We start from the raw sequence: 27399 nt of genomic DNA, 5'->3' as shown, positions 1-27399 counted from the left end.
AACCATTAACAGACGAATCAGTCCTATGGCAGTCCTCTCATTCAGCCCTCTCTGCTGGGCCCTGTTAACAGTCTAGATTACAGCTGGTTCCCTATCTATTTTCTGCTCTCCGGACCCTACCCGCCCTTTTGTTATTTTGTCATCCTGTTTCGTACTTGTGTCTGGGCAGCCTAGTTCCTGTCCAGGTGAATTCTGGAGAAATTTCCTCGGTGTGAAAAAGCCTCCCTGTTTTGAGCTGTTCTAGGAACAGCAGAAGCACCGTGACAGTTAATGGACTGGGTTTTGTGCTAAAGTTGGTTGGATAAAGTATTTCCTCACTTAGAAATAAAATGCTCAGCAGATTGAAGTAAATGTTCCCTTCCAGGCAGCTTTGCTTTGTTTCCCGAAAGAGGAGTTTATCTCCAATAAAGCACTCATCTAAATGGTGTTCTTGGAAGCGATTTCACATTAAAGTGTGCTTTACATTAAAGAAAGAGTGTATGTAAGACTTTGGTCAGATCTATTTTTATTATTATTCAATATGTATTAAATAACGATACCGCTTTGGGAATTTCACAGGCAGCAAATTAGAAACTTCCTTAACCGATCAAAATTTGAGCCAGCCTGTCCTTCCAGCAGAGAACAGAGTTAGCACTCTCTTGTGTACCTTCTTTAGGTCATTGAGGAGATTGAAGAAATGATGCAGAATTCCCCAGACCCTGAGGAAGAAGAGGAGGTTCTGGAAGAGGAGGATGAGGGAGAAACCTCCTCCCAGGCTGACTCTGTCCTCCTTCAGGAGATGCAGGCCTTGACCCAGACCTTCAACAACAACTGGTCCTATGAAGGTGAGGGCCCTGGTGGGTGGGCTCGCCAAGGATGAAGACCATTCTGGGCCAGGCCCTGGGCACATGCTTCACATGTAGCTAATAGAACCTCAAATCGAGGAGGCTGGTGGCACCTTTCTTACTGGGCATCAGGAGAGAAGTTAGCCTTTTTGGTGGGGAGGTGGAGAAGAGTCAGTTAAACAAAATCAAAAATGGCAAAACTAACCAAAGAATAAGACCAAAGCAGAAAAAGGAGAAGAAATCTGAGCCCACTATCCAAAGTGATGCTACTGTAAAATCAATGAAAAAGGTAATAATAATGATAGCTGATATTTTGGGGAGAGCTTTCTATGTGCCAGACCCTGTTCTAAGAATTTCTGTGCATAATCTCATTTCCTCCCCACGCCAACTCCATTAGGATCGAGGTAATTGAGTATCCTGAGAGGTTAAGTGACTTGTTTGATGCCACTGTGGGGGAAATATAATTAAAAACAAAATCTCCTCCTCACCCAGAAAACCGTTCCACAGAGAAGAGAGAAAGAGGACAATTTTATTATTGAATAAGCGTTAAGCCAGAATGGGGTGCACATCACAGGCAGAAAGAAATCGTACTCTCGTCTACAGCTAAGTGGATACAACCCATTACATTAAATAGGTTTTGCAATCTGGAGTCAGGCGACTAGTTAGGCTCCTGTCATCTTCCTTGGTGATTACTTTTCAAAGCCGTGACTCCTAGGGGGTTGGGAAAACATTCCTGAATCCTAAGACGGGCAAGAGGCTTATTTAGCCATTAAAATGATTGGCATCTCTCTGCAAAGGACCCAGGAAGCCATTCTCAAAGAAAAGTCAGGTAAAGGAGAGAGAAAGTCTCTTCCCTTATTTTCAACAGGGAGAGTCAAGGCTCTAATTTTTTATTTGTATCTGCCCTTACACTACATGCAGGTCACGAGGGGTGGAGCCCGTATGTGAAGCCAGGCAGGTTGATTCCAGAATCTGTACTCTTAATCTGGGTTAGCTCTCTGATACAGGTTTGTAGTAATTATAGTCACACAAAGAAAAAGGCGGATGAGGCGTGAAATGGAAACATGTAACACAGTGAAGGCACAATTGGGCATAAAAGTCATCGGTCTGGAGGGGTAAGGGTACCCATGCTGCAGGAGGGGCCGAGGAGATCTGCATGCAGGCTGGTGGGGACTTGGAAACACAAGAGGGAGAAGGTGGGCCGGGCAGGTGTAAAGTTCCAAACATGGTAAAAATTGAGGCCTGATCTGAAGAACTGTGTCCTGAAAATGAAACTCTGCAGCCCTAAAGAGTAGAGGCCAGGGGATGGCCAATGCAGAAGGAATGTGCTGGGAATGATGGGGCAGACTTGGCTGCCTTCAAGCCGTTCTCAGCCACACAAAGGCCCCAAACACAGCGGCATTCAGCGCAAGACTCCCAAAAACAGCTGAAGTGCAGAGTGAAATGGCAAATGCAGAAGGAGGAGGCAGCTCCAAAGAGCAGAAGAAATGGGGAAGGTGAACCAAGGCAGCAAACACATAGGCCAGAGCAGAAACGGGGAAGTAAAATGGATTCTGGGGCCGAAACAAAAGATCTCAGAAATGGACAATTTGAAACGATGCCTCCCTCCTCCCCTCCACAATCGATTTTATTTTATTTTATTTTTTTAATTTACATCCCAGTTAGTTAGCATATAGTGCAACAGTGATTTCAGAAGTAGATTCCTTGATGCCCCTTACCTATTTAGCCCAACCCCCATCCCACAACCCCTCCAAGAACCCCCTGTTTGTTCTCCACATTCAAGAGTCTCTTAATGTTTTCCCTCTCCCTGTTTTTATATTATTTTTGCTTCCCTTCCCTTGTGTTCATCTGTTCTGTGTCTTAAAGTCCTCCTATGAGTGAAGTCATATGATATTTGTCTTTCTCTGACTAATTTTGCTTAGCACGATACCCTCCAGTTCCATCCACGTAGTTGCAAGTGGCAAGATTTCATTCTTTTTGATTGCCGAGTAATACTCCATTGTATATATATCCCACATCTTCTTTATCCATTTCATCCATCGATGGACATTTGGGTTCTTTCCATACTTTGGCTATTGTCGATAGTGCTGCTGTAAACATTGGGGTGCATGTGCCCCTTCGAAACAGAGCACCTGCTTGTATCCCTTGGATAAATGCCTAGTAGTACAATTGCTGGGTCATAGGGTAGTTCTATTTTTAATTTTTTGAGGAACCTCCATACTGTTTTCCAGAGAGGCTGCACCAGTTTCCATTCCCATACAATCGATTTTAAATGAAGAAATCTTAGCGGACAAGAATTTAAGATAAAGTTATCTGTATCCCTTTATCTCAGGTTCCCTTTCCTTTTCTCTGATGGCAGACTCTGTGCCAACCAGCCAGGGTTCATTTTTCAGTGTGTTGACATTTCCCATGTTCCTGGATATCTGCACTCGCTGCCGGACAGGACTGGAGGGGTGAAGAGGGCATCAGGTCACTGCGCTTATTTTGCTGTCCGGCTATATCTTTTATTTATTATTTATTTATTTTGAGAGAAAGAGAGAGAGAGAGAGCATACGCAAGGAAGGGGCAGGGAGAGAGGGAGAGATTGAGAATCTCAAGCAGGCTCCGTGCTGCCAGCACAGAGCCCTATGCAGGGCTCCACCTCATGGAACTGTGAGATCATGACCTGAGCCAAAACCAAGAGTCGGTCACTTAACCTACTGAGCCACCCAGGCGCCCCTCTCCCCCTGATTCTTGACCCATTTTGCACTTGGAGTATTATAGAAATAGAGAATAAGTAGGAACAGGAACACAGGATCAAAACGGCACATGTCTGTCCATGTGCATTTTTGTGGACAGAGTCCACAGGCTTCCTGGGGGGCTATTTCTTCTTCCTCTTTTGTGTCCCTGAAAGGGGTGTTCATTCTGGCTGTCGGCATATGGGTCCCTCCCTTCCTGGCAGCCCCTCAATTCCCAGTCCTATAAGGGGTTGGCAGGGGTCCCCTCTGGAGAGGCAGACCCACCTCAAGCAGCAGCAGCAGCCCCGGGAGCCTCCCCGTCGGGCTCTGGCTCGGATGCAGCTGTCACCTGCGGGATGGCCTCTCCCTGCAGGCCTGAGGCACATGTCTGGGTCGGAGCTGACCGAGCTGCTGGACCAGGTGGAGGGCGCCATCCGGGACTTCTCGGAGGAGCTGGTGCAACAGCTGGCCCGCCGGGACGAGCTGGAGTTTGAAAAGGAAGTGAAGAACTCCTTCATCACGGTGCTGATTGAGGTTCAGAACAAGCAGAAGGAGCAGCGGGAGCTGATGAAGAAGAGGCGGAAAGAGAAAGGCCTGAGTCTGCAGAGCAGCCGGATAGAGAAGGGAAACCAGATGCCTCTCAAGGTACGCGGAGCCCCCAGCGGGAGGACCCGGTGTGTCCGGGCCCCGGATCCTCGCCGAGTCAGGTCCCAGTACCGACCCTGCACAGGACCCGTAAGCAGCAACTGTGAGCAGGACCCCTGGCAGACAGTGGGGCTGTAAAGAGGCAGAAGACACCCCTGTCTCCTTTACTCCCCCAGAGGATCCCGGTCCAGCTGAGGGAGGCGGGACGCAGACATCGGAAAATACTTGCATATGGCATGTGTTCCCTTAGGCAAGACCTTAGAAAGAGGGGTGACAGTGTTTAGTATTGATTGGCATTGTGCCCTGGGACTCAGGGTCAGAATCCCTGCTATTCGTCCTGACTTACCTCTTTAGGATGTCAGTAGGGGTGTTTCAGGATTGAAAATTATGACTCCTTACTGTCATATTAACAGGATTCTCCAGACCTGTGGTTCTTGATGAAGGAAGCTCAGGAGAAATCATCCAAGATTTTTCAAAATACCTTGGCCTAGGCTCTATCCCAGACCCATTGAATGGGTCCTAGGCTTGTGCCTTTTGGGAAAAGCTTCCCAGTGAAGGACAGTAGCTTTACATCTGCCCTTCCCAGTGGCTGGACATTTTGTTTTCCTCCTTAAGACGCTTGCGTCATCATCCGCCCCAGGTGTCCCGTCCTGCTTCATTCTTCCCTTTGCTCATGGAGGGGAAGTGAGGAGTGGAGGGGGAAGTGAGGAAGCGAGGGGAGCGCAGGGGGCCTGTTGCCCTGAGGGACAAAGATGAGAGTCTCTGAGACTCTACTATTGGTTCTTGCAAAGCTCAGGCTTAAATTTTGGCCTGTCCCTTAGCCTTGGTGTTATCTGGGACACGGTGGTCGTGGGTGGGTCTGGGTAGTTTAGGGAGGGCACCGAGGTCCCTGGAGGCGAGGACTGCGGAGCTGGAAGCGTTTGTTCTTGAGCCCCCCTCCTCTTCACAGCGCTTCAGCATGGAAGGCATCTCCAACATTCTGCAGAGTGGCATCCGCCAGACGTTTGGCTCCTCAGGAACGGACAAGCAGGTACAAGCAATTCCCTTGCTCCCAGCTTTCCTCCTGGACTCTTGCAACTTGGTGATTCCCTGGGATTATCCTGGGACTTGGGCAAGGGGCGGGGGGGGGGGGATGCGGGGGGGGGGTTCTTCACATTTTCTTCCTTTCTTAAGGAGGAACGGCCAGTGTCTTTTAAAAGGGGAACCATTTTTGAGCTGTTGCCAGGCCCTCAGGTACAAAGATGGGTACGTCCTGGTCCCTGCCCTCGCGAGGTGTGTAATCTGATTGAAAGGGCACGTGCATACACAGAGGAGATTGAGATGGTAGAATAAGAGCACGTAACTGCTTGTGTGTATGTTTGACACATTTGTAGCTGAATCCTCAGGGTTAGAATTCTAGCACTGCGGCGTGGGAAGAGATTTTAGGAATATCTAACTCAGGCGCCTCACTTTGCAGCCGTGAGAGCTAAGGCCCAGAGACGTTAGGTATTCTCCCAAGGCCACACCGCTAGGCGCAGAACCAAGACCAAAATACAGGTCTGCGGCTCTTCTCACTCAGTCCCCCAGACTCCCCCACAACCTTCAGGGTCTCTTTGGTGCTGCCTTCTCCAACATCCCACCGGCCCAAGGTGATCTTGTTGTAGAAGCACCTCGTATCCAGCAGAGGGAGCAAACCCGACATCCAAGACCAAGGGCGGGGTTGAGGTTCTCTCCCCTGTCATTTTCGACAAAAGGGAGACTGTTCGTTTTCAAATTGCTCTGCGAAGGATGAGAAAATATAACCCCCCTCTAAAATGTTCTCCGCTCTCAGCCTCTGCTCACTGGGATTCCTAAATAACCCAAAGCTTCTAGCGTCAGAAGAATGTATTAGATGGAATAGAAGGCTAATATGGTAAAGTCTTACTTTCAGAGACCGCCCCCAACGATGGGGACAGGGTCCTGACGCAGGGGTTGCACAGTGTCATGGGTGTTGCCGAGAGTGTCTGATTCGGTGGAGCGCGTTGGTTAGAGAAAAGCGCAATCCCCGTGAGAATTGCCGACTCCTCTTCCCAGCAGAGGGACCATACTTGGGTCTCAAGCCCTGCGTGCCCTGTTTGTCTTGTAGTACCTGAACACCGTCATCCCTTATGAGAAGAAAGCCTTGCCTCCGTCGGTGGAAGATCTCCAGATGCTGACAAACAGTGAGTTCCTCTCGTCCTCAGTGAGATGGGCTGCTCGTTTTCCGCCCTCCCTTCCCTGTGAGCATCACCCCTGGTGCCTCAGGCCTGTGGTTTCCCTGAGAACAGCAGCCTTAGATGGGTCAGAATGTGCCCCATATCGCTGTGTCACTTCCCCCTACACAGGGGCAAAACTAAAATACTCTGCAGTGGTACCCAGAGCTGTCTTCTTTGTTTAACTTTCTTTTAATGTTTATTTCCTTGGGAGAGAGAGAGTGAGAGAGAGAGAGAGAGAGAGAGAGAGAGAAAATGAGCAGGGGAGGGACAGAGAAAGAGGGAGACACAGAATCCAAAGCAGGCTCCAGGCTCTGAGCTGGCAGCACAGAGCCCGACGCGGGGCTCGAACCCACGAACCGTGAGATCATGACCTGAGCCAAGTGGGATGCTCAACCGACTGAGCCATCCAGGCACCCCTAATTTTTTTAAGGTTTATTTTATCTTTGAGAGAGAAACAGAGCACAAGTTGGAGAGAGCCGGAGAGGGAGACACGGAATCCGAAGCGGGTTCCAGGCTCTGAACACAGAGTCAATGCTGGGCTTGAACCCACAGACTGTGAGATCATAACTTGAACCACAGTCGAGATCATGACCTCAGCCAAAGTCGGACACTTAACCGACTGAGCCACCCAGACACCCCTGGAAGTGGTCTTGTTTTTCCTCTGCTTCCTTGTAAAGGGCAGAGACTTGCCAGGAAAGAATGAGCTGGTGAAAGAGGTTGGGGGCTGGGTGAGGGCAGTGCTGGTGCGCAGGGACTTTCTGGGGCTCACCCAGCAGTGCTCAAAGCCTTGCATTCTCTGCCTTTCCTGTTCTCTTGTGAGCAACTTGAGGTTACTTTGTCCTACTTTGTGGCCCCGAAGAGGGGAGCTTGGTCTATGGGACTGGCTTCGTTTTTAAATTATTACTATTAAAAAAATTTTTTTTAATGTTTATTTATTTTTGAGAGAAAGAGAGAGAGAGACAGAGAGAATGAGCGGGGGAGGGGGAGAGAGAGAGAGAGAGGGAGACACAGAATCCGAAGCAGGCTCCAGGCTCTGAGCTGTCAGCACGGAGCCAACACAGGGCTGGAACTCAGGAACCACGAGATCATGACCTGAGCCGAAGTCAGACTCTAAACCGACTGAGCCACCCAGGTGCTCCAGGACTGGCTGCATTTTTAAGGAGAAGCAAGGTTTCTTGGGTGGCGGGGTGGGTGAGCCTGACTAGAAAGAACAGTTTTTCCTTCCAGGAAATGACTGCCTCCTCTCCTTTGCTTTGACTCTATTTTCAAATATTAATAAACATTCTGAGCTGCGGGAGAAACCAACGTGTGATAAAGAGCCTTCCGTAGGCAAAATCTCCTTACGTACACCAGACACTGCAACCCCCGAAGGGCTGAGGGCACACGGTGTTAGCCATCAGTGTCAGCCTGATGCTTTTCGAAAGAGAAAAAGTCCGGGGCTGAGATGGGGTGTCAGGCTCGGTGAATCACAAGAATGTCTATCTTCCTGGTAACCGTGCACGGCACTGAGTGACATACTAACCAGGCCGCCCAGCCCAGTGTCACCCTGCTTCAGAGGCAATGGCCCAGCGTCATCGGGCCAGACCGGTGCAGGGCTATTTGATACCCCAGGGGAGGGGAAGAGAAGTTTCTTCTGTTCAGATGAGGAAGGAAGATCCCGCTGGGCCCCCTGCTGCTACAAAAGGTGACCCAACAGTTTCATGTTTTATCAATTGGGCGAACTGAAGCAGGCGGTTCTGGTGAACGGAAACCCTGCCCACACCCATGGATCCGGCGTCCTTGAGAATTCGGAATTTTAAATTCAAAGTACATTGGCTTCCTCTTCCCTCATCTTAAACTCCTTTATTTGCATAAATATGCACTAAGATTTTTTTTTAAAGGGAGCTGACAGAAATGAACTGACATTTATAAGTTGTTTGTGTTTTCACAAGCGGTAAGCACTTGGAAAATAATTTGGACAAATTACGCAGGTTGATGTATGTAAAGTACTCTATCATATTTTTTTTTTAAAGGAAGAGCTATAAATTTATTACAGATACCCATTCAGGAATTCAGTGTGAAATTTTTTCATTTTAATTAAGAAACAGTGGGTTTTATTTACATGTTTCAAGTTTGCTTGAAAAATTTTAATTGGAGTGTTTCCATCATTTAGAACAGTTCGGAAACACAGGAAAGTGAACAAAAGAAAATAAATAATTCATTGTCCCCTCTACTGTGGGTACTATTTTGGTGTTTTCAGCCATAATATTTTATGTCTTCTCCATATAGTTGGGATGATACTGGCTATAAAATTTTGTATCATGATTTTAGTTCTATCAGTTAACATTTGGTTAACGTTCTTTTTATGGCTCTCTCTCCCATCATGTGGGTCCACCACATTCCAATATTTTATTCCTTTCAAAAGAAAAAAACTGCCATCTTTCCTGAATGCGAATTCCGCTGCAGGTTATAAAAGCTCTATTTTTTTTTTTTTTTTTTTTTTTTTGTGGCAAATCCTCATATGGATTGTGAACATCTCCTCTTTCCTCCTGAACCCAAAGACACAGGCCCAAGACCAGCTCTTGGGGACCGGATGACGCATATACATTTCAGATTTGGGCAATGAACTCAGACACATACTGGCTGAGCGCAACAATTTCATTTGTAAAGCTGTCTTCTTGGTGCAGCATTTAGTCTGCCCGTATTCGGTTGTAAAGTACCTCCAGCCGGTCCGGTTGACACGGATACATGCCTAAAACTACAGAAGAAATAAAAGAAAGGAACACCTGGAGAGCCCTCAGGTTCAGGCTCTTTCTTTTCTCCGGCCGGACCTGTCCACTGACTCACACCCCCGCTCCCGATTTTTGAAATCCAAGTTTCATGACCCTGCCTCCACGGCATAGATACACTATGGTTTATTTAAAGAATCTGTTGATGAAGAATCTGGTTGGTGGGATCCCTGCTCCCCTCATTCCATGATATTATAAACAAAGTCCAGCAACGTTCTTGAAGGATTTGCTCCAAAGCTGACTTCCACAGGATGAATTATGAATATAGAAAGTTTTACCTAGTGCAATGACAGAAAAGACTATTGTAAAAAATCTCTAAAAAGCCTTTATTTGCTCATAACTTCCCTATTGTGTGCCTTATACGTGTGAAAATCGTGAAGTGTCTCGATGAGAACTTTAAGAGTTCCCTGAGGGTCCATAATTCCTTTGCATTTCCACAAATTCTGGCACTGTACCGGGCATGAAATAGAAAAATAAGTATTTGTGAAAGTAAGTTCATTTGTTGTTAATAAATTGGAATAATAATCTATTATCGTAATTAGGGAAATTTTTCTAATATCTGTTTACACGGATAGAACGTCTTTAAAGAATTTTATTGGTGATTCGATAATGGGGATGACTGTTATTCTTGACATTAGATTGCATCTGAAGGTGGGTTCTTTTTAAAATTGCTTTATTTATGTTTATGCTTATTAAAGATATATACTTAGGAAATAATGTGGAGATGATAGATGGGAAAAAAAACCCACATATAAGATAAAAGAAAATAAAATCACTGACAGGCCCCTCTGACTCTTTCGATGTATTCTCTCCTTTGTCAGTATGTTGAGTGCTGATTCTTGACAGAAGCTAGCTTTTGCTCAATACTCAATGAATGTCTGGTTTCCTTGAATCATTTCTCACTTGGGGTTGTTGGACTGTCTGGCTGCAGAAGTGAGCTTCATGCCCTGATGGCATCTCGGCTCATCTCTCCCTCTCTCCTTCCCCAGTTCTCTTTGCCATGAAGGAGGATAATGAGAAGGTGCCCACTTTGCTAACGGACTACATTTTAAAAGGTAAGAGCTGTCCCTAGGCCTCCTAGAGCAGGTCCCCTCCTTCCCAGGTCCCCTCCCCCAGGCCTCCCACTGAAGGCCTGGAGTCCTCTCTGCAGCCTTCCCAGAGTGACCCCTCCTGCCAGGACCTCACAGGGCCAGGGGCCGCCGGTGGACGATTGTGAGGCCCTGGCAGGGACAGGATTTTGTCTTTGCATGTTGCCAGGAGGCCGGAGAAGGAGATGCCTTTGCCTTGGAGTCACCAGAGCGACTCCACATTAGGGCAGCCAGACCATCACAAGACTGAAAGTTCTGTGGAGTTCGGGCTATTTCTTTGGGAAAAACAGAGCCAGGGGTACCTTTACTAGGTTTCAGCTGTTTGAAGTCATGATTAGCTACATCGTTTCCTAAATTTTGTTTTATCTTTTATTAAGGAAGCTTTTAACACATATAAGAGTGACTGGTATAATGAACTCTCATGTTCTCAACATCCTGTTTCAGTAATTGTTGACTCATGGCTAATCTTTTTTCATTTATACCCCTACCCAGCTTCTCCTCTCCATATTATTTCGAGGCAAATCCTAATCATCATTTTTTAAATCTATAAATATTTCAGTGTACATTTCTAAAACATAAGGACTCTTAAAAATTTTTTTTATGTTTATTCTTGAGAGAGAGAGAGAGAGAGAGCGCGCAAGAGCGTGTGTGCTTGTGCGTGAGTGGGGGAGGGGCAGAGAGAGGGAGACAGAAAATCTGAAGCAGGCTCCAGGCTCTGAGCTGCCAGCATAGAAACCAACTCGGGGCTCGAACTCACAAACTGTAAGATGATGACCTGAGCCAAAGTTGGACACTCAACTGACTGAGCCACACGGGTGCTCCTAAAACATAAGGACTCTTAAAAAACATAACCACAAGGGGTTCCTGGGTGGTTTAGTTGGTTGAGTATCTGACTCTTGATTTTGGCTTAGGTCATGATCTCATGGTTTGTGGATCAAGCCCCACTTCAGGCTCTATGCTGACAGAATCCCTGCTAGGGATTCCCTCTGTCTCCCTCTCTCTCTGCCCCTCCCCTGTGTGTGTTCTCTTTCTCTCTCTCAAAATAAAATAAACTTAAAAAAACCATAACCACAATATTGTTATCATAACTAGAAAAATACAAACTGTCTTAAAATCATTGACTACCCACTTAGTGCTCAGATTTCCCTGTAATATTTTTGTTCAGTCTGTTTGAATCAGGACCTAATGAGAGTCCATACACTGCAATTGGATAATATGTGTCTTAAGTCTCTTTTAATATATATAGATTCCTCTTTCTTTTCTCTTGTTCCTTGAAGTTTATTTCTTGGAGAAACCACATGATTTGCCCCCTACAATTTCCTCATTTTGGCTTCTGCTAGTTAGTTGTGTCCCCATGGTTTAATTTAATAAATTATTTTTTGTTTTTAATAATTTTAAAATATTTTAATAATCATTTCTTTCATTTTTTGTATTTCCTGTTCAACTGGTAGAGCTAGAGACTTGATCAGACTCAGTTTCAAAAAAAATTTTTTTTTTTTTAAATTTTTTTTTTTTTCAACGTTTTTTTAAATTTATTTTTGGGACAGAGAGAGACAGAGCATGAACGGGGGAGGGGCAGAGAGAGAGGGAGACACAGAATCGGAAACAGGCTCCAGGCTCCGAGCCATCAGCCCAGAGCCTGACGCGGGGCTCGAACTCACGGACCGTGAGATCGTGACCTGGCTGAAGTCGGACGCTTAACCGACTGCGCCACCCAGGCGCCCCTCAAAAAAATTTTAAAGTTTATTTATTTATTTTGAAAGAGAGAGAGAGAGAGAGAGAGAGAGAGAGTATTTACATATGCTCTTGAGCCAGCGGGGGAGGGGCAGAGAGGGAAGGAGAGACAGAATCCCAAGCAGGCTCCATGCTGTCAGGACAGAGCCTGATGTGGGGCTTGATCTCACGACCATGAGATCAAAAATCAAGAGTTGGATGCTTAGCGGACTTAACCCAGGCACCCCTCATATTTTTTGATAACTGCTACAGTATCAGTGGTTGTCAACTTCTGTTAAGAGACACATATTCTCTGGTTGTCTTTCCTTTTGTGATGTTAATACCTGTATTAGCTTGCTCAGGCTGCTAAAACAAAATACTTAGCTTAAACAATAGAAATTTATTATCTCTCAGTTTTAGAGGCTAGAAGTCCACGGTCAAAGTGCCAGCAAATCCAGTTGCTAGCAAGGGCTCTCTTCTTGGCTTGTTGACAGCCACCTTCTCGCCATGTCCTCACGTGGCCTCTCTTCTGTGGGTGTGAAGAGAGAGTGTGCTGGAGCTCTCTGGTGTCTCTTACAAGGACACTAATCCTATCGGATCAGAGCCCCATCTGATGACTCATTTAACCCCATTTCCTTAGAGGCTCCATCTCCAAATACAGCTGCACTGAGGGTTAAGTCTTCGACATGTGATTATTTGGAGAAACCCGAACGTTCAGGCCATAACGGTGTCCACTGTTGGTCATCATCGTCCAGATTCTTGACTTCATTAGGCTTTGCTCCATATGCACACACGGTGTTGGGTATAGTTTCCATAGGCTTCTGGATCTCAGTTAAGAACCTCTGAGTTATATTGTTTCCATAAGGATCAGAAAGATTAGTCTTAAGTTTCTGCAGGAGGACTTCAGGCTAAACCTTGGGAAGAACTTCTAACTCTTAAAGGCTTTAAGAGCAAATTTCTCAAAGGAGGTTTGTAGAAATGGGTTCTGTAAGTCTGGGAGCCTGAGGGCTAGACCCGTTTCCCCACCGTGATCCACAGAAATGTCAGTGAATTCATAAAAGTAGTTAACATTTACTGAGCACTTTCTGTTTGCTTCTGAACAACCCTGTGGGGTGGGCAGAGGCACAGTCTATTGTACATATCAGGAAGGAAGCACAGATAGGTGAAGAGATTTCCCTGAGGTCAGAGAATTAGCAAAGCCGCATGCGGGGTTTGAACCCAGGCAGACAAGCACCGGAGACTTAAATCATTACACCAAAGGAATACCTACCACGGTCTCTTCGTCTGGAAGGAAGACACGTGATCGCCGTTATTCCCAGGTTCCTAAGGGGCAGTTCGGTGCTCAGGACATGAGTGCCTTTTGGCCAGGACCACCCTGTGCTGGGAGGTCCTGACCCACGCTGTGCTTTGACCTCTCTCCTCTCCCCTTCTCTTTTCAGTGCTCTGTCCCACCTAACCTTGCCCCTGGGGGCAGCCTTGCTGCGGAGGTCACTGAGCAAGAGACATTCCATCACAGGGACTGCATGACACTACGTAACCTCCGACGTGTATTTAAACGTGTATAGCTTAACCCGGATTAAACATGAGCAAGCGCGCGGGGTCCTTTGCTGTTGGTTTCTAGTCCTAGTGACCATTGGATGCATGACCGAGGGGCAGGGCTGCTGAGACGCCTCTCCGCCCACGTTGCCTCCAACGTGGAGAGGCAGGCGCTCTCACTGCTCACTTATGTAGTCTGGCTCCAGCCCTCGAAAACAGCTTACATTCTAAGACTAATTTTGAAATAAACCTTCATTTAATTAATATTCTTCATGCGCTTTGGAGTGTGGTGTTTCAAACCTGGAGAGAAGGCTGTGTAGCTGCCTTCACGTTGATATCCCGTGGCCTATGGCAGACCACTGGTGTGGAGGGACCAGGGCGCGCCCTGCTGTGGGCTGTGGTGGGGGCTGCACATGGTGCAGTCAGAAGGGGGAGGCCATCCACAGAATCCCAAGGTCTTACTGCTCGGCAGCTTTAAAGGGAGCTGTGCAGTGTGTTCTAGGAACTACTGGCTGGAGGGTGTCAGACTAGCCGGGTGACGGTGAAATTAGCCGATCAGAAGTGAGCCTCGAGGAGGCGCCAGGGCCTCCCCCTGAGACGGCCACATTGGCCACTTGCCAGCCCCTCCGCCGGGACCTGGAGGCTGGGGGCGGGGGGTTGGAGGGAGTATGCTGTGCTGAGCAATCCCAGTTTGGGGGATCGAGGCTGCTTCCTGAACGCCCCCAGTGACCCCTGGGAACGGTATCCTATGGCCGTGCATGCCCTCCCCTGCCCTCCCTGCAGCCCTAGGGGTCCAGCACCTCTGACCCCTACGTGCTGTCTCCACTGTCGCTGGCAGGCACCTGCCGGCTTTGGTTGACCAGCAGGTGAGTGCTGTCCTCAGACCTGGATGGTGGCTTGATTTCACTGCAGCCGGAACATCCTTGGCTTCCACCTTCGGGCTCAAATGATAGTAGCCCTGTGAATTCCCACAGCCCTGTCTTAAAAACAAAAAGCACTTGCCACGCCCCTGCCGCTGACCTTATCACCCATGACTTTGTCTCACATCATAGCACCCCTCCCCGGTAAGTAGGCAATGGCGTCACCCAGATTTTCTGGATGAGGAGACCAGCAAGCAGAGATGTTCAGAAGTGGTAGGCCAGACTGCCACCTTCCATTTCGCTCTTAGTATAGTGTTGGCTTTAACAGGACAGACGAAACAGAAAGCCATATTTTATGGCGCTGGCAGCTCCACAGAAGCCCGTGGGTCGATGCGGGTGACAATGGAAGGCATCCTTGGTGCCTTGCCTCTTACTTCTTGGGGCTCTGCTTTTCTGGGAGTGTGGCCAAGCAGTAGCCACCTTACCACGGGCGGAGGGGGGGACCTACCCCTCCAGGGAAGCTGCAGGTCTGACTCAGGCATCTAGCTAGAGCAGAACGTCCACCCAGGCAGAGCCCTGGCATCTGTAGGAAGACAGAGGCAACCTCAGGTACCCACACAAATCCTTAGGGACCATATGACGTTAAGTATCAGCGCGCTGACAAAAAGGGATGACTTCAGTTCTGCATTCACTGGCACTATGGTTAAGGATGCAAAGGGTCCCCGGTGGTGTGAGGTCATTTGCCAGCTCTGGGGTTTTTCACCTGCCTCAGCAAAGGGGAAGCAGCGAATCCCCAGAGCTTTTCTTCCTGCCTTGGATTTGTCAGATCTGGGTCAGCCACTCCTCCCCACCACCCCCCCCCAACCCCCCAACCTCATGTATCCTGCCAGCAGGTGTCTGAGGCAGCAGAGACAAGCTAATCAAAGCTGCTGGCAGTTAAAAATAAATCTCAAGTGTCAGGGACAAACTCGAGCTAGCAGAGGTGAGCAGGGGAAGTGGGGACCATGGTTCCTCTTGTCTCTCCTTTTGTCCACATTAGCGGCCTTAGAGGGACTATTCAGTCAAATTCTCTCCTTGCTACTCAACGTGTGGTGCCTGGACCAGCAGCACTGACAACCTCGAGTTGCCTGTTAGAAATGCCCCGCCCCAGACCTCGTGAATCAGAATCTGCATTGTGTGTGTGTGTGTGTGTGTGTGTGTGTACAAGGAGGGCCAAGGAGAGGGGAGAGAGAGAATCTTAAACAGGCTCCGCAGACACGGGGCTCGATCTCACAACCCTGACATCATGTTCTGAGCCGAAGTCAAGAGTCAGGTGCTTAACCGACTGAGCCACCCAGGTACCCCCAGAATCTGCACTTTAACAAGCTCTCCAGGCAATTGGTATTTGCCTTAAGGTTTGGAGAAGCTTCTCCTCATGGAGGCTGAACCAGGGGAAAGTGCGGAGTGTGGTTAACAGGTGAACACCATTTTCCTCCCCCAGTGTCCCCTCTTCTCGTCCTTGGGGATGTAGGAACACAGAGGAGGTGCCCTAAGGGCGGACACTTCAGACTCCATTCAGCCCTGATGGCCAAACTCAAGTCCAGGCTCGGCTGTGTGCACGCAGTGAGGAGTACCGGGGAGCCCAGGCCTGTGGGGCACCCTGCTTAGTAGGTAGCAGGTGGGCTTTAACCGAGGTGGGTTCCCTGCAATTAAAGGCCCGTATGTGGGTTTTGCCAAGTGTAATGTGACCAAGTCCTGGTAGGGAAACTCCACTTGTAGAGCCAGATACCGGCCTTCATTTGTGTGGAGTTGAAACAATCCTGTGGGGACAAGCCATTTCCCAAATATTCCCTATCCTCGTCTATTTCAGGAGGGAGACAGACGTGGTAACTCAGCAGGAAAAGCTAAGTGTGTTGTGGCCCTACCGTTTGTGGGATAAATTGGCCTTTAAAAATTAAACAGACCTTTCTCGTGCCCACTGGAAGGTCTGGAGGGTGACTCTGGCCAGCCGGCGGCTGGGGAAGAAGAGACGCGGATGATAGGTGAGAAGGCATGTCCTGCAGGTGTCTTAGGAGGAACAATAAACCAGGCTCTGATGGGCACCCGGTCCGTGCGGTGCGTGCTCTGGTACCCGCAGCGTCCTGCCTCCCACCCCACCCAGTCACAGCAGCATTGCGGGGGGGTGGGGGGGTGGGAAGGTCTCACCAAAGGCCAGAAGCAGAGAGCACCCCAGGGCGCCCAGCCTGCCTTGCGGCAGGAGCACAAAATGGGGAGAGGCAGCCTCATTTCCCCGGAAGCCAGGAGAGGTGACTCCCATCACGGAGCCAGCCTCTGTGATTAGCATGCGTGGAGGGCAATTAAATGCTGCTCTTGGAGAAGAGACTGGAGTTCTTGATGGCGCCTGATTATTTCCTTGAGAGGATGAGGGGATAGTCGCTGGGCTTTCCGTCTGGGCCTCCGCTTTCCTCTTCTCCTCCCTTCACTAGGGAGGGGAATCGGAGGCCACTCTACTGACCAGAAAGGTGCCTTGGCTTCAAACCAATGCCTCTCCTTTAAAAGAACAATGAGCCACCTTAGCCCACAGCCCAGCAGCTCCACACCCCGCCCAGGCCCTCATGCATATTCATCCTGCTTCAAAGAGCACAGCATGGAATATGCAAATTGGCCAGGCAGGAGCTGGTTGGCATTTTGATAATAGCTTTGTCTGAAAAACCCCAGAGACACTTGCACATCTACTTCCTCTCTCTCTCCCTCTCTCTGTCTCTTTCCCCTACCCTCGTGTCCCCCTCCTCATTCTCTCTTGTACTCCCAACCTGCCGGAGCTGGGAGGAGCTGCCGGGGTCCGTGCTCCAGTCTGGTTTGTTTCCACTTCATCCTCTCCCATCCCCGCCGCCTCCCACAGAGTCACTTTGGTATTCTCCCCGTGAAGTGTTGCCCAGTCTGACAATGCCCCTGGGCTCCGGGCCTGTCCACTCTGTCTGGGGACACATTCTCTGCCATCTTCCCCAGAGACGAGCCCCCTTTCCTTTGTCCTCCTTCCTCCCCTTCTGACCTGGTTTTGCCCTCACGCTCCACCCGTCCAGCCTAAAAATCTAAGACCCTGGCCTTGCCTTCTGAATGGGAGGGAAGGCATCACTTCAAAGGCAGAAGGAGAGGAGGCTTGGATGTCAGCTGTCATCACTGACAGATCACTGGACCTCCCTAGTTCCTGACCTCACTCAGCCTTCTCCACAACACAGCCAAGCAGCTGAGCAGCCGTCAACGACAGGACAATGGCCTTGCAGTTGCCCGCTTCTTTATCCCGGTTTTTTTGGTGGTCAACAGCAGCCTCTTCTCTAACAGGAGCTCCCTGGCCCCCTTCCATAGCACAGCTCCTAGAGAAGTATGCAGAGATCCGGCCCCTCCCCCCACCCATCCCCCAAATGTAGCAGGTTCAAGTTAGGAGCTGGTGGGCTACTGGGTAGGTGCTCTGCTGTGGGGGAAGCAGGCTAAGGTTTGGATCTCTTATCTTTGAATGTCATTGCATGTGGGGTCCTTAGAGGATAAAAGCTGAGGCAGGTGCAGGGATGCAGGTACCTCTGAGATTTCAGGGAAGAGGGGGGCCTCTGCGTTTGACCCTGAAGGCCAGCCCTGGTCAAGCTGAGCCTTAGGGAGATACATTATCTCATAGGAGGAATACGGGTTTTGGCCTTGGGTTCAAATCCCAGCTCTGCTACATATTAGTAAATAATTTTTGAGAAAATAATTTCTCTGAGCCTCATTTTAAAAATGGGAATACTAACACTAGTAGTATCGGTCATTCTCTCAGGGTTATTCTGAATATGAGATCTTGCATCCATGCTAAACGCTCAATAAATTGTGGCTTTTTACTAGTAAAGCTTGAGGAACATAGAGAAAGGGCTGGACACTGTGGCCCCTTTACTGTTGGGGACCGGATCATGTTTTCAATCCAGCAGGCACAGAGGACCTCAAAACAAAACAAAACAAAACAAAACAAAACAAAACAAGGTATGGGCTATTCCCCGAAAATCAGCCGTACCCCTCCCCCCATCCTGTCTAAATCCTGCTTATCGGTGGCCCAGTGAGTGCCGGAACCTGCTGATTCCAGAGCCAGTGGCCTCCGGGCACTCCCGGACAAGGACGCAAAGGAGTGAGGCAGGAGTTGGATCATGTTCTGATTCTTCAGCAGGTTCATCGGGGGGGGGGGGGGGGGGGGTGTAGGAGGGAAGGCGAAAAGTCCAACTGATTTTTTCACTTAGCGAAAAGATTCTATTTTCACTGCCAAGGCAACAGGTAGGGCCACAGCAGAGGAAACCCACAGTCCACCCCAGAGGCACTTAGAGGAGCCTCACATCTGCCTTATGATTCGGCCAGACAGGTGGGAATGTGCGGAGTGGTCCAAGAGGTTCCAGAAAGGCATTTCAGGTCTCCTTAAGTACTGCTCCCACACACCGACTGAGCCTTGAAGACCACATTGAAGCAGTCTGGAGCTTTTCTGCTTCTTCGGACTGTCTCCGATCATGATCTCGGATCACGAGTTGGGGGGTGGCGGGTTGGAGGGACTGCCGTGGCTCTGCGTAGCCATGTAGCCTTTCTGCCTGGGTGGCGTTGCTCCCCAAGGCCGGAGGTGGGCGGTAAAGGCAGATGACAATTTACGGTGTGCTGTGGATGAGATTCCTATGTGGGGCGAGCAGGTTGGGTTTCCCGACCCTTTCTGGGGCTGAGAAACGATTTTTTCATTCTGGGCTTGGATCCTGCTGTGGGCAAACCTGCCTGGGAGGGGCCATATTCACAGCATCAGGCATTCTCCACCCCCAGCCCCCTACAGGGCACCTGCTCCACAGATCCTGGTCTGAAATCCGAGTCTGAGTGAGGTGGTGGTGGCTCAGAATCGCTGGGATGCTGTCAAAAAGGCACTTACTTTGGTCCCAGCCTGGGAGACTCTGATTTAGCAGACACAGAACAGAATTTGGGCTCCAGCGGCAGCCCCTGCCCTCCCCCCATGGCTGCTCAGAGATTCTAGGTGCCCCGAGCCCACCGCTCCTGGGTGGGGCTGCGGGAGAGGCAAAATGCTGCTGGCCCCCGAGGTGCTTGGGGGAGATTCCAACACGAGAGCCAAGTTATTCCACCCCCTTTCAAAATGTGACCCCATCAGAAGGGCAGCGAGAAGCGGGAAGGCGGTTGGTTGTTGGAGGCCTGGGCAGTGATGTCAGTCTCAGCTTCTCCAGCAGAGATGGGGGCTGTCCAGAGAGTGGAGCAGTCCCCCTCCGGGGGGAAGCTGGGGACCCACGTCATCATCCACAGGACTAGTTTCATGGAGCATCAGCTGAGAGGAGCTTAGCAACCATCTCCTCTAACCCCTCAATGTGCAGGTGAGGAAGTTAACTGAGAGGGTCCCTGTGTGTGAGGGGCAATTGTTAGAGGAGTATTGCCCAAATCCAGGAGAATCCGGCGCACTTCCTCTCCGCGCAAAGGAGCATGGGAGGTCCACGGGTGGGCGGAGCCAGCCTTAAATGCATTTCGTCTAATGAAAATTTTGCAATACGAGGGGGGAAGCAACCACCCAGAAATTCATGAAACAACAGGTGGATGTGTGATGTAGACACCTGACATGAGTTCTCTGAATAGTGCTTGGGTGTAAGAAGATGAAAAAAAATCTGAAAATGAAAAGATATAATAAGGTACACACAACTGAAGGGAATTTAAGACATTAAATGGCTGATTGTAATGAGATGTACATAAATTGTAAGGCTTGTAATGAAATGAAAAAAAAATTCTTGCCTGATAATACTGGGTGTAATGTCTACACCTGAAATAAGTCGTCTCACCGCGCCCAGTGTAATGAGATGCACATAATTCTAAAGAGTGTAATGAGATGAAAAATAAATCACACACTTGTCTTAAAATGAAAGATGTACCAAGATGCACACACCTGACGGGCATTGTCCTAAATAGGCTCGCTTGAATGAGATGCATTTAATTTGCAAGGGGGCTAAATGAGATTGCCCAGAGAGAGGCTAAAGTAAAACTAGAAGATATGTACACTTGAAACTGGCATCATAAAATCTGCCTTATCCGTGGGATGGAAATAAGATGCCAAAGTGGAAATGCATGGAGTCTGACACAATCGACATTGTCTGCCAGTCCTTGGTGATCCTTTGCCCCTGCGATGCTGTGCAAAGTAGAATTATCCTCTGTCTCCCGTCTGAGGACAGAGTAGGCACCTGTGAATCCTACTGGCTGAATCAAGGTCTTGTAGTCTAAATAGCAAAAGGAAGTTAAGGGAGCAGCGATAAACAAGTAATTTCTAAATGGCAACAGAAAAGTGTTTTCTGAGAGCAGTGTTTTTCAAAGTCCTCAGACCTCTTGCCTTGGAATCTGGGAAAAAGTTGGTCCTGGGACCGAATCTGCGTATATAACGAGTAACCCTGGGGGGTTTTATGCCTCGAGGTTAATGTTTGCCTGTAGAGGTCAGGTAGGCAGGTAATATGAATGAAGATGTCTGGATGTAGGACACAGGGACACTTTGCAATTAAAGGTAGGCGTATCTTCACTTCCACAGATACTTTTTCTCTGATTTTGTTTTTTCAAAGCAGGGCCTCTCGGACTCTTGTTTTCTCATGCTTGATGGAGCAGTGGGTATAGAGAAATAGTTCCCCCCCAGACTTTGTTTTAAGGTTTTTTTTTAATGTTTATTTATTTTCTTTTAGAGAGAGAGAGAGTGAGTAGAGACAGAGAGAGGGAGACAGAATCCCAAGCAGGCTCTGCTCCATCAGTGCACAGAGCCGACCAACTGTGATCCCACGAACTGTGAGATCATGACCTAAGCGGACACCAAGGGTCTGACGCTTAATCAACTGAGCCTTCCGGGTGCCCCGAAATAGTTCCTTTCTTAAAAGCAAGCACTCAAATATTGAAGGAAAGTCAAAAAAAGGAAAAAAAAAATTAAAAGACAGGGTAGGGGAAGCATAACTAGCCAATGAGCCAACCAAACAGTGGCAGCTGGATAAGTGGCAAGTGGCACTTAGTGCCAGTGCTGGGGAGACCACGTGCATGGCCAGTGTTGTGATAACCTGGAGAGCACATCATAAGGGGAGGCGATGGTTCAATTACACCCTGTTGTGGCCTTGTAGGAATACAGGTCCTGAGCTGCAATTGTCTATCTTTTCAACGTTGGCACAAAAGTGCCTAGAAACAATATATGGTCCAAACAAAACGTGTCTGGGAGCTGAATTTGACCAGAAGGCCACGTTTGACCTGACGGTCTTGTTTGCAATTCTGAATGTTAACCTTTGAGGGCACCGTCCTGGGATGAGCTCATATTTTCACCATTAAGGGGACGTTAGCAGCACACATTCAGTCTCAAGTTTCTGCTAGAATGGAAACTCCCTGAAGGCAAGAACTTTGCTGATCACAGCTGTACCCTCCACACCCGAAACCGCCTGAGATTGAGTTGGGGCTCAGTAATATACATCGGATGAATGAGTCTGGGCAGGCTGCGGTGTGATAGTGCCAATGCCCTCCCTCATCTGGCCCAGGTCAAGGCAGCAGAGGGGTCTCTTGGTCAAGGCAGTGTAGCACTGGCCATCAGCTGCCCTGAGCAGGAATCTTCCAACCCAAAAGGTCTGCCCTGCTGGGGTAGGGGCCAGCATGCCAGTCCAATCCTGCATTTTCCCATTTTCCTTCCTTCCACAGGGATTGTGGCACATCTTGTCCCTGGGATGGATAGGATTTGGGTCGTACACGGAGAGAGAATTTGCTGCCTCCTCATAACACCCCCAGCCATGTCTCAAATGATTTAGGAACCCCCCTTTTCATTGGCGGCATGGTGGAAAAACTGGCAGAACTTGATGGAAATACTTAGGAAGGGGCGTGAGAGGCTGGACAGACTACTCTGTAATTTCTTAGAATAGTGTTCCCTAAAGTGTGTTTTGGGCGATCCGAGTATAACTCGAATAGATATTACTGGGGCAAAAAAAGGGAAATAAATCTGGGGGGCAAGATAAACAGGTTTCTTTCCCGCAGGACTCTGCTGAGCCTTTATTCGTAATGTGCCTTACCGAACTCCACCAGCAAAATAGATTATGCAGTTCATCCTAGACTAATCTGGCCGTGGGTTTTTTTATTTGATAGCGTATCTTTTAACAATGTCTTCCTTGGAAACCACTTCTTTGAAAGTGGGCTGGCTTCCTGGCTCTGGGAGGTGAGGCTCTAAGTGGCGTCTTCTCGAAGATGTTGAGACTTTCTCGATGCCTAGAGGCGGGGTCTCTGCAGACTCTCCAGGTCTGACTGGAGGCCTGGGCTCCGTGAGAGAGATGACCCAGGGAGCGGTCCTCAGAGCTGCGGTGGGTGCAGAGCCATTTTGCCTGTGTAAGCACTCCCTTCCGCACCTTCAGCCTGGCTGGGAGGGTGTCCCAGCCTTTGCCAGAGGGAGCAAGGAACTCCTCACTCCTGCTTCTAAACCGATGCCCTGGACTTCGATCTCACCAACAGTGCCCAGATAAGAAAACCTTGGGACTGAAAGTAAGAAAGCTTGCTTGCCTAGGGGGCGAAGCTGTCCCTAAATTTCCACTTGTCCCAGGGAATACAGTGCTGAGCCCTGGGGTTCAGAGGGCAGGCTCCCCTCTGGGCGCAGCTCTAGGATTAAATGGGGCAGTCAAGACTTCCTCTCCTTCCCGATTCCTGGGACCCGGATGGGCATGTGAGGGCTGGGGGAGGGGCACTGGGGCCACCAGCTTGGAGGATGAAAATCCTCAGAGTCTAGGATGCAGCTGGGAAGAGCAGAGGCCTTGGAGGGAGGTAGAGGGTGGTGGAAGAGACCACAGTCTGAGCGCTCCACTGCTATGGGAGAGAACTGCCAGGAGAGGGCAGCGCAGAGCTTCCTCCTGTCTCTCCCTAATCTCTTTGTCTTTCAGCCAGACGCGTAGACGGTGTGTGCCAAATGTGGCTGTCTTCCGGCCCAGAAAGGTAAACTGAGGCCACCCAGAGAGCCTTCTACCTTGTTCCCTTCCATGGGTAGTCGGTTCAACAAGAGGTAGGCTGAGGCTCCAAATTTTTTCCGGTCCAGGGTCCCAGTAACCGCTAACCACAGAAAAAGAACCGCGCACCAGAATTATGGTAGGTAATAAGATTTACTGAAAACTTCTCGGCCACATTCAGTACTGGTTTGGTGGATACATCAGAAGGAGGTTGCATAACATTAGGCAGGTGGAGGGGCTGGAGGAGGATGTGTGGGCACATGTGTGCGGGTGTGCCTGTGCGGGGCAGGTCGCTGTCCAAAGTGGTAGGTGAAAGGGTGTGTGTGTGTGTGTGTGTGAGAGAGAGAGAGAAAGAGAGAGAGAGAGAGAGAATAAGAGAGAGAGAGAGAACAAGAAAAATGAAGAAAAGGAAATGTATTTTATCCCACTGCACATTGCAAAAGTCTCACGCCAAAAAAGCTAGACTTTCCTCTACCTATGGCATCAAAAGGGAGTAAAAAATGATTGGATCACCCAGATTATAAATAAGGTTATTTGTTTTTCAAAAATCCCTATTAAAACATTAAATATCAGCTCTTTTGGGGGAGAAATACATTCATCTCAGGGAGACCTCAGGAAAGCGACCATCCTTTTGCTCCACCCCAACCAGGAGGGGGAGGGGAAGCCCCAGAGGGCCCTGAGGGGTCCCCTCAAGTGGAACCAGGTAGCCACTCGCATCCTGCCACTGAAGGAGATGGCCAACGCACAATTTACAAATGAAACTGCAAGTCCATTAAATTAAATCCAATGGAAAACACACGTGTGACCAGTCCCATCATTCACAGCCAAGGGGTGGAGCAGGAGGGGAGGAGGGGTGCCAATCATGGGGGCCCGGAAGTTGGGTGGGAGGGTGTGAGTTAGGGCAGGTGGTAGAAAGCCTCCTCCTCGAGGGAGCCCCGGTGCCTCCAGCGCCGTGCGTCGTGGTGGTGGCTAGATCAGCGAGAGTGTGGGGTGGGGCACCGCCTGGCTCTGGGCCCTGGCCCACACTTTGGATATTGATGGGAAGAGGGATGTAGCACCTTCGCCAACCCCTGGCTTCCCATTGGACTGGATGCTTCTTTCCGATGTTTCTTCTGCCTTCTCTGAAGAATGAAGAAGAGAGAATGGGGCTGGTGAGGCCAGCCTGGGAGCAGGGCAACAGCCATGGGGGGCTGAGGGCTGGAACACCTGGGATAAGACACCACTGTCCTGTTGTTACGAGAGCTGAGCTCTGTGACCACCTGGGGATGGCTGTGGTCCCCAGAGTCACCTTGATATGGCTCCTAGCTCAGGTTGTGCCATCTCCTTGGGTCCTGGAGCCAACCCAGGGGAAGGGATTCCGCTCGACCCCCTACGATCTGAGCCTGCCAGCTGACCATCCATTTCGGGGGGAGAGAGAGAGAGAGAGAGAGAAGGTGGCTGTGGTGGCTCCTACCCTCTCTCCCAAGTCCGTGATTGCCCGTGCCTGAGACAGGTCCTTGGAGGAATGAGCGGGAGCCCCAGGGAGCTGTGGTCGGCAGGCCTCAGGGCCTCCCACTCTGCTAGCCACTGGTGATGCGTCTGGGCTCCTCCTGCCCTTGAATGTCTCTCAGAGGAGCTGAGAACCTTCCGGGGTGGAACCCAGATGCCCTTGACTCTCCCTTTCCTTCTAACTGTGTCCCTGGCAAGGCTCATTCTGTTGAACAGCACCGATCTGCCTCACAGTGCAAGTCCTTCAGTGGGGGGGCCGTGGGTGCCGTCTGTCCTCAGGGATTTGGTGAGTCCAGCTCTCACTCCCGCCTCTCCGTATGGGCTGCTTGACCGGCCCCGCAAACGGAGTCCTCTGCAGTTCTAGGGAAGTGGGGCTGGGGTACTCATTGAAGCTTGGTGGTTTGGGAAGGAGCAGGCATCTGCTCTGCATTTCTTCAAGCTACTGATCTGGGGAAGCTAGGGCCCAACTTCCTCGGTGCTGCCTGCCCATGCCCCCCTCCCCCCACCCTGAAGCCCTCCCGACGACACTCCTCTCCTGCTCGGTGACCAGTGCCAGCTGGGCTGCCAACTACTCCAGGGAGTCACTGTGTTCCAAGCCCAGGTCGCTGACATTTGTCGTCTGAAGCTCGTCGGCCTCCTCCTCCAGCTCCTCTTCCTCCTCCTCTTCCATCTCATCCTCATCCTCTTCTTCTGTCCCATCCAATGAGTCCTCGTGTGCGGCCATCATAGCCTGCTGCATGGCCATGGTGGCATTGTCTGAGGACAGGGACTGCAGGTTGTCCAAGTTAATGGAACCTACGTGAGACAAGAAGGCAAGGGTCAGGCCCAGGAATCTCAGTGTGGGGTAGAGTGGTGTGGACTGGCTCAGGGGGCGGTGGACAATTCCCGGGTATGACGGGCCCTGCGCGTGCACTTGTTGGCCACTCCCCGCCTCATCCTTAGCATCCCTAGGCGCTCCTAGTTTCCATTTACTGAGCATCTTCTATTAAGTACGTTAAATACCTTGACTTTCTAAGAGTTCTGCACTGTGGGTGTTATCACCTCCATTCGACAGAGGAGGAAACCGAGTCTCAGACGGTTAAGTTATTAGCTCAAGGTGCCAGTCAGCCAGGAGTTGGGATTCTCTCCTTGGTCAGTCTAGCTCGAAATCTGCTTCTTTCCTCTACGCCTCCCGTGGCAATTGCCCATCGCACGGGAACCTGAACACAACCCTATAGATGCACACGAAGGTATGTACGTGCACACGCACACTTCCACTTCACTTCCCACACAGAGCTGTCTTCACGTGCCAAGCTATAAAATGTCTGGCTTACTGAATTATTCATTGTGCACCAGGCGACCGGCAATTAGAAAAGTGTATATGGAGGGTGTGATGGAGAAGCTGGGAAAACAAAGCTCTTCCTGGCCTCCGTTCACGAGCCAGCTGCCTGCTTCAGTATTTATAGATGGCCCGAGCTCTCGGGGAGCCGTGCAGACACTCATCGGCGCTAAGGAACTTTCGGGAGGGCGTGGGAGGGAGGAGGGGGCTCTGCTGAGCAGTCACGGACTCTGATGACCATGGCCTCCCACTCATCTTTGTGAGGTTGCTTGCGGCTTGTTAAGACATGTGCAAAAACATTCCCTTCTCTCAGGCTTACACGCATTCTTTGATAGAGAGCGGGTGGGGCTCATTATGGCGACAGAGCCGCCAGTGCCGCTCAGGCGAGTAGATGTTCAGCCCTCGTGTGTCCAGGAGGCCCGCCCGCCAGCCCCAGTCTAGAGCACACTCATCCCCCGGTCTCACCATCGGGGTTTGTCCCTGGCGCACCGCCCTGTTGCTGCAGCACCCCTGCAGCAATGGAGTTGGGCCAGAATCTTTGGGTGGGCCGGTGCTGCGATTTGATCTTCTTGGCTTTCGGGGCAGGGTCTGGGTTGCTGGCATCAAGCATGGGCTGCAGGATGCGCCTCCGGGCATTGATGAACCTGCCCAGGGGTAAAGGTAGAGACCTGGTTAGTCACCCCTGAATTGTGGTGTGTGTGTGTGTGTGTGTGTGTGCGCACACACATGTGGGCATGCGTGCACATATACAGGGAGCGTAGAGCTGCTCCCGGACTTTCAGCTGCTGATCCACTGTATGGAAGACTGGGGTCCGATCTAGGGTGTGAAAGCCCAGCCGGGAGAAGACCCCCGGGGCACTGCAAGGCTCGTGGGATCACCTGGAGCTTGGTAACCACAAAGCAGCTTGGGAGGAATGCATGAGGAGGGTCAGAAGTCTCTACTCAGGACTGGTCAGGATGGAACAGAGGAAGTAAGAGACCCCTTAGTCAGAAGGACTAAACTCTGACTTCTCTCCAGAGGGCTCAGGGCTCAGATCAGGGGGCCCAACTCTTGGGTCTACTCCCATCCAACCAGACCTCGCTCTCTGAGATTTCCATGACAGCCCAGCCAGACACAGAGAAGGGGAAAACAGATCCCCGTGAGGTCCACAGTCAACTGTCCCTCCCTCTTCCCACTCCCAGCTTTGTAGAATGTTGTAGTTTTTCAGTTTACATAGTTGGTGGGTAGACCAGATGACCACCGGCAGCTCCTCCAGGCTTTTGGATGCCTGCA

At 50.0% G+C, this 27399-nt stretch overlaps 2 protein-coding genes across 15 annotated transcripts in view; one reads left to right on the top strand and one right to left on the bottom strand.

Moving 5' to 3' along the window:
- Positions 1-13773, top strand: part of FEZ1 (fasciculation and elongation protein zeta 1) — a 43741-nt gene extending 29968 nt beyond the window's left edge. The window contains exons 5-10 of one of the 2 annotated variants that reach the window (XM_042959053.1): positions 656-824; positions 3915-4186; positions 5136-5216; positions 6291-6366; positions 10157-10222; positions 13408-13773. In XM_042959053.1, the coding sequence (XP_042814987.1) occupies positions 656-824; positions 3915-4186; positions 5136-5216; positions 6291-6366; positions 10157-10222; positions 13408-13424 (681 nt within the window). In that variant the 3' untranslated portion in view covers positions 13425-13773. Of the gene's footprint in view, positions 1-655; positions 825-3914; positions 4187-5135; positions 5217-5359; positions 5534-6290; positions 6367-10156; positions 10223-13407 lie in introns of those variants that run through there. The other variant, XM_042959054.1, reaches the window with a different exon arrangement.
- Positions 13774-23083: 9310 nt separating this feature from the next.
- Positions 23084-27399, bottom strand: part of PKNOX2 (PBX/knotted 1 homeobox 2) — a 317669-nt gene continuing 313353 nt past the window's right edge. For 12 of the 13 annotated variants that reach the window (XM_042959546.1, XM_042959543.1, XM_042959540.1 and 9 more), the window contains 2 exons: positions 26593-26771; positions 23084-25604 (listed from right to left, as the gene is read on the bottom strand). In XM_042959546.1, coding sequence (XP_042815480.1) covers positions 25378-25604; positions 26593-26771 — 406 coding nt within the window. In that variant the 3' untranslated portion in view covers positions 23084-25377. The remainder of the gene's footprint in view (positions 25605-26592; positions 26772-27399) is intronic. The other variant, XR_006208719.1, reaches the window with a different exon arrangement.

The sequence above is a fragment of the Panthera tigris genome, chromosome D1, assembly GCF_018350195.1.
Source record: "Panthera tigris isolate Pti1 chromosome D1, P.tigris_Pti1_mat1.1, whole genome shotgun sequence".
In the NCBI taxonomy this organism is placed as follows: Eukaryota; Metazoa; Chordata; class Mammalia; order Carnivora; family Felidae; genus Panthera; species Panthera tigris.
Note: the sequence above shows the minus strand (reverse complement) of the source record. Positions and strands in the feature narration are given on the sequence as shown.